The following is a 17064-nucleotide window of genomic DNA, read 5'->3' as shown; positions in this document are numbered from 1 at the left end:
AACCCACAAAGGCACGGGGAGAATATGCAAACTCCATACAGGAAGGCCGGGGGCTGGATTCGAACCCACGACCTCTGCACTGTGAGGCGGACGTGCTAACCAGTCATCAACCGTGCCGCCCTCGCATTAACTAAAGAATCTGAAGTGGGCATCATGCCCCGCAACAGGTGAGGCATGGACAAGGGAACGTCATGCTTAGAAAAACTTCAAAGCCTACACTGTCAAACGCTGATGGCTTCACATCTGTCCGCATAATACCTGAAACAAAACGGGGGGTGAATTTTTGGGACCTCCTGAATATCCGGCAAATTTGAATACTTATGCTTTTATGTTTTGTACTTTTGAATTGTTATATTTGAATCCCAATGCTTTATTTGGATGTAGGGTGGATGCAATTCACATCTACTAAAATAATACTTAAAAAGCTACCAAAAAATAGCATAAAACCCCCAGTTTGTCCTCCCTTTCCCTTTATTTTGTTATTACCGATCACAATGTTGCATCTTTGTTTTGATATTTCTAAGCAATAAGAGCAACAATTCTAGACATTTTTTTTATCAAACAAAAATGGCACTATCCACTAGCACATGCAACAGCCATCTGAAATAAATAGGTGACCTACAGTATGACAATACTAATAATTTTGTTTTCACGTATTTCCCATATTCTACTCTGCACACACAATATAATTATGATAATTACAATTATATAATAATTATATAATATATAATTATAATTCAAACAGTAATAAATTCAGCATGTGTCGGGTTTGACCCTCCACTCAATAATTTCACTGAACTCCCACTCATAAAGTAGGTCATGTAACTGTCACTGACACCAATTTCAAGCAATTTAGGCAAGAGGGAAAAACATTACATGCAAATTCAATGTATTGGAAACACGGGACAAAAAAGGCTTTGCATGACATCAAACAGACATGAATTCGATGACCATTTTGAAATATTTCGTGAACATTTTCCGAGCACCCTTCTACTGTCTACAAAGTGCTTTTTAAAAAAGCGGTCCATAACAAATAAGGCTGTTGGCTCTTTGCAAACACAGATCAAGATCAACTTTGGTTTGTCTTGGTACAAGCGCTAATAAGACAATGAATAGAGAAGACTGAACGCAAGATATTCACATGGAAACATCTTGGCTGCTTTGTTTGTTGGTGTTTTTATCTGTTCCTTAATTTTATACAACAAAATAGATCCTCTGAACCCTTGTTCATTTTACGCTGCGCGACTACTTTCCACTTAGTCGTAATCATCATAATTGGGATCCATGTTTTCACCTTGAGGGTAATTTCCCTGCGTGGAGTAGGACCTTGTCTTCATCGAACAGTTGGTATCCATCAAAATAGCCTGAAAGATATTCAAAAATGCAGATTGATTATTTTGTTTATTACTTCACACATATAAAACCACAACATCACACACAAACACAGTATATGTATATATCCTGTTTGCTGTATATTCTCTCTGTCCATCCATCCAACCATCCCAGTGATTCCCAACCAGTGTGCCCTGGCATATTAGCGATGAAATCATCAGGTGGGCCACAAGAAATGATCCAATGTCAGTTATTTGGACAAAAAAAGATTTTGTTCTATTTATTATTATTATTATTTTGTTAATGTATCTGTCAACCACCTATAGTAACAGGCAGAACAATCAAATGCTCTGCCACTAGAAGAGAGAAGGTAAATAATTAACCTGTATATCCACTTTTTGTGAATCATTTTGCTAATTGTAGTGCCATGAGATTTTTTCTGAAGTGAAATATGTGCCTTGGCTCAAAGATTGGGAAACAACACTGATCTATCTATCTATCAGACTGCATACTTCCAGCATACAGGGTGGGCCATAAGTTTCCATACATAGGGCTAATGTACCTATGGCTCAAAATAAGTGATTTCAAATATGCATTTTTGCCCCTCAAATGAACCCACTCAAACGCAAAACTGCGAACAGTTGCCAGTTGCTAGGGAATCACTAAGTGAAAGCTAACTGGTATTACCAGTTACTCACCAAGATTGTTCAGAATATTTAGTGATAATAATAATATAGCCCGCCCCTTTGTGTGTCCCTTTGTAGAGTATTTTCCCTGAGATGCAGGCCCGTCCCAGTGACGCGGCAGAGGTGTCGCCGGGCGATGATGGAAATTAACTTTTTGACTCTCGGTTAGATCCTGATGGTCAGTGAAGCACGCTCCCAGTGTGGCGCGCGCCCAGATCCCTATGTTGTTACATTTACAAGTGTACACACAAAACACCTCAGTCTTTTGATTCACTCCAAGCCTCAGAGTCACTTACCGTGTCTCTTTAGGCACGGATGGTCAACCCAAGATTGCGACGGCAGACATTATGCTATGAACGAGCCACAATACAGACTGGCCATTCGGAAAAATCCAGACATTCCCGATGGCCACCATGCCCCTGGCTGCAGCCCTACATTCAACCGCCTGGTTGTATTGTCATATTTTTAATGAAACCCTTGCTTCAGGTCTCTGGAATTAACCAGGAAAAAATGCTCCTCAAAATGAGTAATTTGCTCCTCAAATGATGTCATTGATAAGCAAAATTGCTCATCAAAGAAATAAGTTATTTCCAGCCTTGGATACCTGTGATACCTAGGGTATCTGAAACTTTAAAAACATACATTACCAGAAGCCATCTAAGTAAAGGTAGAAATGCCATCTCTAAACAGAGGAGGTGGCTTATGACACCACCTATCTCTATATGCAGTGCCGTCCTTTCATCCTCACCCAAGAGCCTCAATAATTTTGCCTCACAAACAACAAAAACCCCTTGAATGCAGAGGTTGCTCTGCTACCTTTTTACAACTGAATGGAAAATTAATGAGGCATCCAAGCTCTTAACACTTCTTAATGATAGTAATTGTGCATTCCAAAAGAATGATACGATTTGGGGTGATGAGGCGTGCTTCCAACTTGGAACATAAGTATAGTTGGGTTTCCCACACCAACTCAGGCTTGTCTGCCCTAACCAAGCCTTGTTGCATGAACTGATGAAACCTTCTCGGATGAGAGGCGAAACATCTTCTAAGACAATCACAGCAGTCCGGGTGTGATCAATTCAATACCCTGAGAAAGGTTTCCTGTTCTGTTATTTGCAGACAAAGTTGTCTATTTTTTTAAGGAAAATTTGACTTTGTTACGTTTTCTTGGGCAATTTGAGTGTTAAGCTTCTGGTACAACAATCAGTACATCCTATTGGAAGTGAAGCAAAGGTTTAGTCAACTCCTTCAACAAAATGTAAACAAAAGCATTGATGCGCACATGTACTTAGCTCACACCGTATCACACACTGGACAAGCAGTGTCAGACAGCAGTTAGTGCTCCACATTTACAGGGAAAGGCATTCCAATGTTCACACACAGACGTAGGAATGAGCAGGACAGAGAGATTGCCTGCAACAGTGCAATAGTTCATGTTACGGATGCACAAGCACCATTTGACAAATTGTGTGGCCAGATTGGACAATGAGCTGATATCTCAATCTCGGATTGGAGAAGTGGACTTCTCGTTGGAATGCTTGTTGAACCTCTATGCACAATTCCTGGAAGGAATAGTGGGCTGGACTTTCTGGAAGGACTCCGAAAAATTTGCCAGTGCGTATAAAAGTGATTCTAATTCCTGCACTCTCTTTGCTTTTACTGTAATTAAAATCATTTGAATCCAGGAGTCAAAATCTTTTTATATGTTTATGTCATTTCAATGCTTTGGGAAGACATTTGCTTTAACAATCCTGATAGTAGGTTATGGCTCTCAGCCCCAAAAGATTTGTATTGTGACCTGCAGGTTGGGATTCTGCCTCAGGTGTTACAGGGTGTAAAATATGTTGGGGTCTTGCTCATCAGAGAGGAACCAACAGAGGGTGCATTCCAGCATCCGCAGAATTGTGTTCACTATCAAACTGCGGAGAGAGCTGTGGCACAAAGCAAATGTCTCACCTTACTGACCAATTCACATCCCAACCTTCAAATATGGTTCCAAGATTTGGGTATGAGAGAATGGACAAGGTTGGGGATATGAACAGGGGAAATGAGTTTCCCTCTCAGCATGACTTAGCTCACCCTTTGAGATAAGGATGAGGACCTTGGCCATACTGGAGGGATTCAGAGTTCACCCACTGCTGCTTAAAATCAAAAGTAGCTAGTGTTTTGGCTGGTCATTTTGGATGTCTGCTGGACCTTGGTGAGGTGTTCCAGGCATGTTCATGAGGGAAGTGACATTGGCGCAAACCAAAGACATAACGATTGAACTATGACTGGCAGGTGCGGTATGAATGCCTCTGGTGGCTGTCGATGGGGAAGTCTGGGGCTGGGCATCCTTGCTGAGTTTGTTGCTCATGTGATCTGGGGCTTCTCCTGGAAATCGAGTAACTGAATAGGAAATCTAGTGCTTTCTATTAAAGATGAGACGTGTTGCAAAAGTGCATAATGTAGAGGGGTCTCTCGAAGTTTCAAACCATTGGTACTCAGTGGCAAAGAAGCTGTCTGTGTTCACGCCCACAACAGCGGAAACACCCCTTTCTAGCTGTACCCGTCTATGGAAATATCAAAAGAAAGAAGACTCCACTTATGGGCACATTTAGTGCACTTTTTAACATCAAATAGCATTTGAGTCGTAAAGCTCATTTGTGATAACACGGCAGTGCCCACAGAAGCTCCATTTTCCCCAGGCAGTTCTCAACCTGAAATGCATCTCTTCCGTTTGATGTCAAGTACTTATCATCCTGCTGATGCCTGCCCTAGACGGTGTATAAAAATACAAGAGAGACGGACGGAAAGCGTGCAGCTGGAGACAATGGAAGAGGAGGAGGCCGAGATATGTACATCTTGAAATTCCCCATGGCCATTCCTCAACAACGAACAATTAAGTAACATACTAATTGAGTAGTCACAGAACAGTTACACACATTCTGGTGTTTACTGTGCTATTCCAAGTGCACAACAACACTGAATGATATAACTTGTATGCCAACTATTCTATACCTCTATGTCAATTGCTCAGAATTGTCTTTCTTTCAGGGAAATGAACGTATGTTTGAAATCTTACAATTTTTTCCTCTTGTCCGGGTGGGTTCCTGAGGAAGATGCAAAGGGGAGCAAATAAAATGTCCACTATTCCAATAATGGTCATCAACCAGGGGAAGCCAATACTTTCAGCAATGGATCCTCCGATAGATGGACCTAAAAGAGAAGGAGACGAATGAGATAATTGTCACTTGGCTAAAAGAACCATGGTACACCACATGACTTTCACTGACTGGTAGAAACTCAGTCTGAAACGACTGGATACTTCCAAACTAGTAGCCAATGGAACAAGTATCGAAAATGTCAGTTTACTTCCCGAGCGTTGTTGAGGTGCTCTTGAGTAAGGCACCAAAGCACCAACAACTGTTCCAGAGCATTACACTTGTGTCAAAACCTGCTACTGTACTTGCATTGTGCAAATAGACAAGCATGGGAATAAAATTAATTTCATGGCTGTAGTATGTCTGCTTCGGCTGCCATTGATGATAGCATGGCCACTTATTTTTCTAGGGACTTATTACATTACAAAATTCTTCCTGTAGAAGGAACGGAGGAGCATGTATAGATCATCTGTCAGAATGACTGGCTGTATGATGCATTAGCTGTACTTGTAACTTATTTTCCTAGGTTTTCCTAGGTTAGCATTAAAATGACAAATTCAGATTGAACTAAGATGTTGTGCCCGGTCCAGTGTCAGTTGGACAATCTCAACAGTAGCGGAGCCTGAGCGGGGGCAAGGGGGCGCTCGCCCCAGGGCCTACAAGCTCATAGGTCCCCGTTTTGTAGGATGCGTTCATGTATAATCGTAAATTTATATAATATAATGATAAAATGCGCCGTGTGGGCCCCCTACACCAATGGCCCCAACCTTTTTTCTGCCACGGATTGGTTCATACACGTCTATACCGTTCGCGGCACAGCACCGTAACTATTCACCGTCAACGGCGGGGCGCGGGTGGTGCCCAATACGTCTGTTTGTTTTACTTTCATAAGGGCACATCGAGAATGCTCCGACCCCTCTGTACTGATACGTACGCTCCGCCCCTGAATCCCAATAATTAGATTCTTTAACCTCATATTAACATACACAATGTTATGCAGCCCTCTCAATAATCCGTCTCAGAGAAGAGAATTTCATCTTTACGGATATCAACTATCTGTTTTCTATAGCACTGCAAAATGGAAACAAAGCCCTCTAGGCTGGTTCAGTGTCATCTTATTAGACGTTCCAAAGTTGTGTGTGACTTCCTGCTTACCTAAAGCAAATCCCATGCAAAAAGCCACATCAGCAATGGCATACACACTTCCATAAACTGACACATGCCGCAAGTCCACCAAGTATCCCATTATAGGCATCATAGAAGAGTCCACCATGCCTGTAACAAACGGTGACAGATTCAATGTGGTATATGGTGCTGGCAGTATTATTGGCTTTTGATATGTTACATACGGTACTTACCTATGGCAAACCCAACACCAAAGTTTGGGAGAATGAGACCATAGATATTCCTTGCAAACGGAACCTGTAATAGGCGGACAATACACCAAGTCACAAAACACCAATAATATTGAAAAATGAATCCATCCATTTTCTACAACGCTTACCCTATTTAGAGTGGTAGGGAGCTGGAGGCTATCCCAGCTGACTTTAGACAAAAGGCATACTACACTCTGAACTGGTTGTCAGTCAGTCGCAAGGCAACCATTCACTCTCACTCTTCCGGCTTTCCATGTCCAACCATAAGCCGGCCAAATCGGGGTTAAAGTGTTCTGACGCACTTTCCAGCAATCAGTCGAGGGCTTTTCTTTTTCCTCTTTCAAACGATGTTTATTGTGATCCCGAAAAGTCCCAAATGAGATTCACAATTCCAAACGACATCAAATCGCTTGCAAAAAAACTCTTTGTGTTGTGTAAGTCCAAAGTAAGCGTTGTAAGTGTAAGGGTACATGTAAGTAAGGGTGAGTGCAAATGTAAGTGGTTGAAAGACTATATGTCTGTGTACAGCAAAAACGTTGACTTCCCTCTTGCACGTCTATTTAAACACACCTGATATGTGCACGTCAATCAGTGAACAATCCATGAGTCTGCCATACCAACAACACCATATAGGGGGAGTAATCATTCCAAATATTCCAAATCACAAAAGTACATAAATATCCATAGTAAGTTTAATATAATACTATATAATTTAACCTAATCTAAAATAAAGCAATGTGGCAAATAAAGTATTGTGGCTCCAACACTCACATTTGCACAATCACTAAGTAGCAACTGAACCAAGGCTACCTGTACTAAAGCCAGACCAAAGTACCGCTACATAACCTGGCAGTGACTAATTATAATAACAATAATAAACTAGTTTCTACTAACAGCTATCACTGTATATAACTCCACTATACTTACCCCTATTACACAGACGCCAACCACCACCATCCCAATAAGGGCACAAAGCCATCTGTTGGGAGGGAGATTGAAATTTGATCAGGGAATTATTACATTGTCACTTTAGTCTAAATCACTCATGGCAAATATTTGTTTTTCTTTAGAACACGGCATCTCATGAATTTTATTTTTTGTAAAATATTCCAGAAAAAAAAGTGACTCAAACCAGGAATGACTTATTAGAGAAAGGGATTCAGGAAACATGCATCAAAGTGATCTGAACCAAACGGGTGCCTGAGGAAAATGCTGGTAAATTGAGCACCTTTGAACTAGATGAAAATGTCATGTTACCTGAAAGGGCATCTGCTCATAAAACAGTATACGATGCTAAAACGGCTATATTTGAATAGAGTAGAAAGTCAGCTGAAAACACTGAATTAACTGTTTTTAAATGAATGTAACATTCATCCTCACAAAAGTACTGCTTTAGTTAGTCAAAAACCATTTCCTTATTTAAATTATTCAAGCTGTATAGTGAGACGTCACAATATCATGCCCATTCTCATCAAATCTCATGACATTTCAGCTCAGTGAACCTCTAAGGGATTAACTCCACTGATTTTTTTTTTAGTAAAGCTATCACAAAAGTATACAAGTGCTGACCAACAGCAACAGGAAAAACGTAAAGACAACCACAGAACCAGCTATAAAATTGATTGTGATGTCCTGGGAAACTAGTAGGCATATCTCAGTATTGACTGTTCATTACTTGAACATATAATGTGGATCTAATTCGACAAGAAGTTGACAATAACAAAGAAGGATATTTAATTAGTCCCACAAAACCATTTAAGCATTCACCGAGTTATCTGCAGAGTTATTGTTTATGGTTATTAACAAAATATTCATATGCCTGTAAACCTTTTCAAGATGCTTTTAATTTGTCCTTCATCACTAAATGGACTGGTAACAAAGGCCAAAACCATTTTAAACGAGATTAATTTCCATATGAATTGAACTTGAATCCATCTTTTTACATGTGGTCACTCTAAACACACTCACTGTAGTCCGTGTATTAGAAGGAGGGGGACGTCCACACTAATATCTTTATGTTATATTACAATACAACTAGGTTTGGGCATCATCAAATCAAACGGTCATGATCACAACAGAGTATGTAATCGGGATGTAAACGACATTGTTGCAGTTGTTACGTAAACAAAGAAGGTGGCTGAGATTTTACACATTTTACGAAACAATAGTCTCAGCAGTATCGTTTGAAAGTCATTTCTGAATAAAGAAGTGTAGTAGACACTGAAAACCAATCTGAACTACCATGCCAAGAGGGCACATATAGTCAACGAGACATTATGACGCACGGTAGCGTCACGGCTTCAATGAGGCCAGGCTCACAAACATTAAAAACACTGAAATCTAATTTTGAAAAGCGGAAACAGATATCGCACCCACCCGAGGGAGCGAAGGAGAGACTGACAATAGATAAGGCTTATTTCCCTCCTACCTCCCCATCTTGTGGGCCAGCGTTCCAAAGATGTAGGTTCCAATAAGGTAGGAGATGGATGCTGGTAAGAAAGCCACTCCTAGACAGCACACACACGCACACACACACAGACAAAACAGGCGGTACAAAAGACTGAAAGTGTGGCAAGGCTTTGAAAGATAAGCAGATTCTATCAGCGCTTCATCTTCAAAGCTGCTGTACATCTTCCATTGTCTGTACGTAATGAAGACCTGTGCTTTCCACCTGCCAACACATGACACCCTAATATCCTGTTTTTCGTTTTATTTTTATCGGTCCAAGACTTCATATACTGCAGACTGAAGAACAAACCATTAAATATATAAACCAATATACAACCAGAGAGAGAAATGCAGTTCATAATGTTGCAGATTATTCACCAGGTGCTTAATCTTTACTTCCAGTCAGTACTAGAATACTTACTGGTAGGTGTCCAACTGTCCGTATCACAACATGGTTTAGGCTGAGTGACTATTTAAAACATAGGACTAGTATGTTGCCTTAGAAAATATGTACATACAGTATATTCATCTTAAAAAGCCTTAGGTTATTGCATACGTTTTAGATTAAAGTAGTAAAGTAGAAGCAGCGCAACAATCGACTGTTGATGTAAAATGTTTGTGGAGATAACGAGAAGTACCTTTTTCATGTCCCATTGTCACTATTTCACTCTGTAACCTGTATCATTATACTGTATATATTTATTCTTTGGGGATTTTTAAGGATAAATGTCTTTAAGAAACTATTTGACATTAACAAAAGATATCCTCGCAATCCATTTGAAAAACAAATTCTGTCAGGGGAAGGATACTTAAAGTAGTTGGGTGAATACCAGGAACAATCATGAAAAACTATGAGGTCTTGCTAAAACTGGCAAAACATTTGAAAACACATCAGTACAATGTTAATTCATTGTAAAAAGACACACACAGGTGCTCACTTCTGCCAGTGCCCTGCTGACAGTTTATTTACACTGTAAAATGTAATAAGTTCACTATACTTAAAAAAAAGTCAGGAAACCGATTGCCTCAACATTCCCAAGTAAAGTAGATCTAATTTTAAGTTGTTATTACTGAAAATAACTTTTGTTTAGACAACTTAGATAATGGCAGTAAACTTAAGTGAATTTAACTCAAAATCCTTAGTTGACTATAAAATTTTGATCTAGACGACTCAGATAATGGCAATAAACCTGAGTACATAAAACTAAAAAATTAAAAGTTAAGTTGACTTTAAAATGTCAATTTTGACTACTTAAGCTTGTAAGTGATGTTATTTAAGATGCACTTGTAAAATTTAGTTTGCCTTACAAATGGACTGTCATGGTAAATGGACTGTCACTTGTATAGCGTTTTTCTACCTTTGGTACTCAAAGCGCTTCACACTGTACCTCATCTACCTGCTGATGACGCAGCATCAGGAGCAACTGAGGGTTCAGTATATTGCTCAAGGACACTTCAACATGGTCACAATGGCCGGGGATTGAACCCACAACCTCCCGGTTGGGAAACAACCACTCTACCACTGAGGAATGCTGCTCCCAAGTCACAAGTTAAATCATACACATTACTAGACAAATATCAGGAAACCCTTGATTTGCTCAAGTAAGCTGAACTTCACCTGATGAGCTAATGAAACAAAGACAGACAACAAATTAAATGGAAAACGAAGTTTAATCATTTAGCTTTTTTGTTACGGCTACGGCTCAGTGCATGAGACCAAAATATCTATGCAGCCATTCTTCTATACAGCTTGTTCTCAGTATCGTTGCAGAAGAGCAAGTGAATATTTTTTTTAAACAGCTGATTGTACTTTTGGCATGCCACTACATACGACACTGGACGTGAATGGGCAATTGACCCAGATAACCATTCAAAGTTGACATTCACGTTTGTGTGTGCTTGTTTCGTGTTAATGTGCTAAAAAAGACGGGTAAATACCTAACTGCCATTTCCTGGCACACATGGTCTCCATCATCCAAATTGGCAGTGTTGGCTCAAGCATGGCAATGGCCATATTCCCAAAACAAATAGCACCTGAAAAGAGGGATGAGGGATAAATGGATAGTTGGGAATAAATGGACAGTTTTTCTTTTTGTAGAAGAACTTTACATTCACAAAAATGGCATAGCAAGCAATTCTGATGGACCAAATGCACATCTGTATATTTATCAGCAGAGCTGGGCATTCCGTCTGTGACGGACCGGTCCGTCGATCCATCACTGACGGACGCCCATTTTGCTGACGGTTGATGACTGATGGGAAAAAATTTAAAACGGACAGACTAAGCATAGTCGGAAGCCCCTTAATTAGTCCTTAATTAGTCTATTTTTTGCGGCAGGGCTTCGATGGCCGCGGCGAGCGAGGCAAGGAACAATAGTGAGTTGTAATCGCCTGGGGGACAGATTTGAGTGAAAGTTTGGTTGGAATCGCAGACGGAAGCCTGTTTAAAATTAGAGGCGGACTGGCCCATAGACTGGTACCATTCCCCCTGCCCCCTGGAAAAAAAGGCGAATGACGGATGATGGAAGGGTAGCCACACTGCAGACGGATGACCATTAACGGGCGCTCAATTTTTAGTAAAATGCCCAGCTCTGTTCATCAGTACCGGTACTCTGAAAATATTCATTCACACATATTAGATCGAGTGACATTGCATTCAATTTCCTTGTATCTGCTGTCCTGGTTTTATGTCCTTACCAGCTGCAATAACAATGTACGGATCCCTCATGAGGGTCAACAGTGGTGTCCCCTTCTGACTCTGTTAAAGACAAAAGTACAATATTTACATACAGTATAAATATACACACTTGAAACTTGAATGAAAATGTTTCATGAGCATTTATAAATCAGTGTTGAAAAGAATCTACTCACCTCTGGTTCTACTTTGGTGGGCTGAAGTATAAAAAGCTGTAAAGCTGTTAAGAAACATTTCATGAAATAAAATTAAGGTTTATTATTATAAAATTCTTGTGAGAAATAACTAACCGTCTTGTTGTAAGATACAGTGTATTGTAACTATTGTGTACCTCCATCAAACAGAGCCAGAAAAGCCAAAATGAGGAATGGGGCAGTCTTTCCCACAAATTCATACATGATACTACCAAATGGAGGTCCAACTGTGGAGAACAAACAGGACTGTCAGTGGAAAGATTGGCAATCAAACCCACATCAAATGTTTCGAGATAAAAAAAATAAAATAAAAAAAATCAGGTTGGGTTACCGCTACTTGTTAAAATAACAGTGTGATAGGAAAAGAATATTTCCAAGACTACTACAATATACAGTATAATGTACATTACAGGCACAAAAGTATCAGGACACATCCCTTAATTCATTCAAGCAAAGGCTTAATCTCAACTCTTTAGCATACCAGTAGATCCATCCATCCATTTTCCATTCTGCTTCTTTTTCTGGTCATAGGTGTGCGGATCTTGCAGAAAACCAAAACATTGTGGTACATTTCGGTAATCAACAATTCTATGGTTCCAAGATTGTGGCAACAGATTGTGGAAATATTTTCTTTCCTTTACAAATGCAGTTTTAGTTGAATGGGCCAAAGTTCACACAGGGAAAAAAAAGGATAAAACAGAAATGAGAAACTAAAAAATATTTTATTCTGCTTTCAGCTCTCGTTGGTGTAATGGCCAGGTGTCCTGATATTTTATGTCTATATAGTGCAATGAGATAAAAATAATTGCCTACCTAAAACTCCCATTGCCAGACCCCCAAGGGCAATCCCTATGGCATGTCCCCTCTCTTCATCATCTGTGTACACACTTGCAAGCATTCCCATGCCTGAAAATATAGATATACACATTATATGAACATTCACTAATTATGTTAGACAATTCAGTCTGTATAAATGGTGGAACACGGGGATGTTGAGTGCCACTCATGATAATGAGCTTGATAAATTTGCTTTGAAGTATATTCTGTATTTACAATGGCCAACGACGGCACATTACTCCTATAAATCTAATTCGTAACCTAAATATAAACTGAGAAGTTTCTTAAAATACAGTTGAGGTCAGAGAGGAACAACAAACAGTTGGTATACAAATAACCAGAGGTGGACATTTTACAAAATTTTGCTGATCCATCATTTGTCATCCATCCGTCAGGGTTTTTTCGGCTGTCATTCCTCAGTCCGTCATTTTTCGTAAATTGTAATCCTCAATTTGTCATTCTGTCTGTCAGTCAGTTAGTCCACGCGTCCGTTAGTCGGTTCCCCCCAAAAACATCGGAAAACAGGGATCCGTCAGTGACGAACTGACCGACCGTCAGTGATGGACGCGGTTAGTGATGATTACACTGACGGGTAAAACCCACTTCCATCATTTAAAAAAAAAAAGTGCCCCGTCATTCATCAATCATCAACAAAACAGGCATCCGTCAGTGACGGACTGACGGACCGGTCTGTCAGTCTGACAGAATTCCCACCTCTCCAAATAACCATGTCTTCAGTCACTATGTACAGTAGGGGTGGCCAATATATATCAATATCATCGTCAATCTTGCTTTCAAGACGTACAATTTCACATTATCGAGTACTACTACTGCCTCGACAAGACTAACAAGTAAGTCGATGGCCGAGGTATGAGGAAATGCTGAAATCCTCATTCGGCAAATCAGCGTGCATTGACGGCAGAGGAGGAGGAAGTGATAATCATTTGCCAAATCAGCGGGCAGGACCCAGTCACGTGACTCTGTTCGCACTGCAGCTGAGCTATGTTTCAAATATGGAGGAGTGGCCAGCGGAGAATCATCGCAAGGCGTGAGTCCACGTCGTCTGAACAACAGTTCCATAAACATGGATCTCTGTGGGCTTGATTGCGCCTCAGGTTGAAGAGGCTGCCATCTCGTCTGTACCTAATGTACACCTCTTTGGCTTTGGTTGTCTCCTAGAGGGTGGGTGGTTCATTAAGATCCTCTTTGGGTAGAAGTTGAGGAACGCGATGGATGGAAATGTCCTGGACAGTGCGGACTGCACTGAAGAGGGTCTCATCGGTGAGGAGATGTTGTCTATCTGAACTGTGTAGGAGATTCACCGCCTGATGGGTGGGGCTATACACGGCTTTCAGAGCTTTGTAGAAGCCTCTATAGTTTCAGAGGTCAAAAACCTGGCCAAGGCCCCCATAAGCCTCAAATGGAAGAGGTTTGGGAAGACCACAACTCTTCCTAGACTCACTGCAGCCCTCCATCTGTCGAGGCTTTATGGCAGAGTGGCCCAACGGAAGCATCTCCTCAGTGCAAGACACATGAAAGCCTGCATAGAATTTGCCAAAGAAAACACAAAGGAGAGATAACATTCTCTGGTCTAATGAGACCAAGATTGAGCTTTTTGGTGTTTCTAATTCTAAGCGGTGTGTGTGGAGAAAACAAGGCACATACAATCCCTACAGTGGAACATGGTGGTGCTGGGAGCATCATGTTGGTTGGTGGGGAGCAGGGGTGCTTCAGCTGCAGGGACTGGACAAATGGTTGCAATTGATGGAAAGATCAAGTACAGCGACATCCTGGAAGAAAACCTCTTCCAGAGGTCCCGAGCACCTCAGACTGGGCCGAAGGTTCACCTTTCAACAGGACAATGATCCAAAGCACACAGCTAAAATAACTGAGGAGTGGCTTCATAACAACAATGTGACCGTTCTTGACTGGCCCAGCCAAAGCCCTGACCTATTCTGATTGAGAATCTATGGAGAGACCTGAAAATGGCTGTCCACCAATGTTCACTATTTAACCTGACAGAACTGGAGAGGATCTGCAAGGAAGAATGGCAGAGGATCGCCAAATCCAAGTGTGAAAAACTTGTTGACTCATGGACTGTACTACCTCAAAACAATGCATGTAACTGTGTGTTTTTGATACAATTCACGATCTTTCCCACTTGGGTGTGTAATCCTCCACTCAGCTGGTTGGGGCCAAGTTCGTCTGGCCGGGCCTCAGGAAAGACGTCATGGTGTGGGCTGGCTCCTTCATGGCGTGCCAGCACGCCAAGGTACGTCATACCAGCCCCCGTTGGTACCCCTTCTCGTGCCAGTGAGACATTTTAACCATGTGAACATGGACCTGGTGGGACCCTTGCCTCCCTTCTGTGTGTTCACGCACCTCCTTACCCCGGTTGACAGGATCACCAGGTGGCCAGAAGTTGGCCCTGTCATCAACTACTTCAACAGAGGTGGCATGAGCATTCATCGCATCCTGGGCTGCCCGCTTTGGAATGCCATCAGATTTCACCTCTGACAGGGGTTCACAGTTCATGTCAGAGCTCTGGACGGAAGTCATTGAGGGTGTAGGGTTGAAGATTCATTGAAGTACCGCATGGCAATGGGCCCTGTGAGCAATGTCATCATTCTATGAAGGCCACTCTGCGGGCCAACGTCAGGGACAGCCACTGGGTCAACCGTCTCCCGTGTGTCCTCCTGGGCCTCAGATCTGCTCCCAAGGAGGACCGCCAGACCACATCTGCTGAGCTGATTTACAGCCAGCCACTGCGTGTTGTGTCGTGCTGCGTGTGTGTGTGCTGGCGGGTTGCACACGATTTTGTCTCGCCACGGCCACCCCCAGTCCTATGTACCAGCAGACCTGACATCAGCCAAGTACGTCTTCGTCCACCACAATAGTCATTAGTCCCCGCTGCAGCACCCCTACGAGTGGCCCTTCCGGGTAGTGGAGGCAGAGGCTAAGAGATTTGTGGTGGACATTGGAGGTAAACCAAAACGAATCAAGATTGATCGCCTCAAGCCTGCTCATGTGGAACATGATGTGTTACCGCAATTGGCCCACCACCACTGACACCTGAACCCCTCCCCCCCTCTGCTTAAGCGCAGCCGTTTTGCATGATTATGCTACCCTCCACAGCATTGATGTTTTATCTTGACACTGTTCATGATTACCGATTCAATTATGGACTTCTGCTATGGTGAATTCTGGAAGGCGGGGTTGCTGGGTAACCCACAAGGGATAGACATTCACCAGGGACCTATATCCTTAAGGGAGAGGTGGGAGTGCGACACTTCGATTAAAGAGATGATAGAGACCTAACCTATTTCTAAGCAAGAAACTACTATAGTCAAAACATCGCGGGCGTGCTGGAACATGTTTTTGGAATGTGGGGGTACCCGGGGCAAACCCACACAGGCACAGGGAGAACATGCAAACTCTATACAGGAAGGCCGGAGCCCAGGATCGAACCCTGCACCACTGTAGTGTGGTCCAGATGTGCACTTCGTCATCTCATTATAAAATTGATGGATTTAAAATTGGTAGTCAAGGAAAAGCTTGTTCAATTATTGTTAAAATAATTTTTAAAAGTGGTTTGGTAACAAAAAATTGTTTTTCATTTTGCAATATCTCAAATAAAAAAAAAACATGAAGACAATTTGCAATTTTGGTACATTTTGATTGAGCAAGAAACATCATGTAAACGATGAGATGCTTAAGCAGTCCAGATACAATGATCTGTCAGGCTGGATCTGGAATGACCGCCAATGAGTGGAAAACTGCAAATAGACCAACTCACTCAATTAACTAATCCCCCCCCCCCCATTTTCAACTTCATTCATCATTAAAATTACCATTCTTTATTGATTGGCTGGAACAAAGCACATAATTTATTTTATTCTTAAGATTAGGCTACAAGATGGTTCCTTGCCCAATAAAGGGCCATTGCCCAATATTGGATATTTCATGCAAAGTATTGTAAATGAATTAATAGATGACTGGATATGAGAGCCATATGGCGAGAATGAGTTCTTACCGGCAACAGATGAGCAGGAGGAGCCCACACCTTGAAGTGATCTGGCCAGAAACAGCAGAGCGTAGCTCGATGAGAAGGCGAACACTTCACAATAATAAGAATAAAATAAATATGGGCAAGGGCATATCAGGCATGAAGCAGGCACTTTATTTTCTTTCAATAATAAATATATATGTAGTGCAACTTACTAATTGTAGAGATGAACATGATACAGAAGCCAATGAATATGGGGAGCTGGTATCCAATCCTAGAGGCATAACAAGAGCAAGTCACTTAAAAATGTGTTTCCATATTGTGAAAACATTTCCATATTATGACTC

The 17064-nt window shown here is 41.5% G+C and overlaps 1 protein-coding gene across 3 annotated transcripts in view; it reads right to left on the bottom strand.

Annotated features, from left to right (window-relative positions):
* Positions 1-453: 453 nt before the first annotated feature.
* Positions 454-17064, bottom strand: part of slc18a2 (solute carrier family 18 member 2) — a 28216-nt gene continuing 11605 nt past the window's right edge. For all 3 annotated transcript variants that reach the window (XM_086045885.1, XM_086045886.1, XM_086045887.1), the window contains 13 exons: positions 16933-16991; positions 16745-16828; positions 12688-12780; positions 12012-12101; positions 11857-11900; positions 11683-11743; positions 10924-11019; positions 8966-9044; positions 7465-7516; positions 6520-6583; positions 6317-6436; positions 5083-5216; positions 454-1364 (listed from right to left, as the gene is read on the bottom strand). In XM_086045885.1, coding sequence (XP_085902011.1) covers positions 1257-1364; positions 5083-5216; positions 6317-6436; positions 6520-6583; positions 7465-7516; positions 8966-9044; positions 10924-11019; positions 11683-11743; positions 11857-11900; positions 12012-12101; positions 12688-12780; positions 16745-16828; positions 16933-16991 — 1084 coding nt within the window. In that variant the 3' untranslated portion in view covers positions 454-1256. The remainder of the gene's footprint in view (positions 1365-5082; positions 5217-6316; positions 6437-6519; positions 6584-7464; positions 7517-8965; positions 9045-10923; positions 11020-11682; positions 11744-11856; positions 11901-12011; positions 12102-12687; positions 12781-16744; positions 16829-16932; positions 16992-17064) is intronic.

Source organism: Filicampus tigris, chromosome 11 (genome assembly GCF_054856515.1).
Source record: "Filicampus tigris isolate MCC_2025a chromosome 11, RoL_Ftig_1.0, whole genome shotgun sequence".
NCBI lineage: Eukaryota > Metazoa > Chordata > Actinopteri > Syngnathiformes > Syngnathidae > Filicampus > Filicampus tigris.
This window is presented reverse-complemented; position numbering and strand designations above follow the sequence as displayed.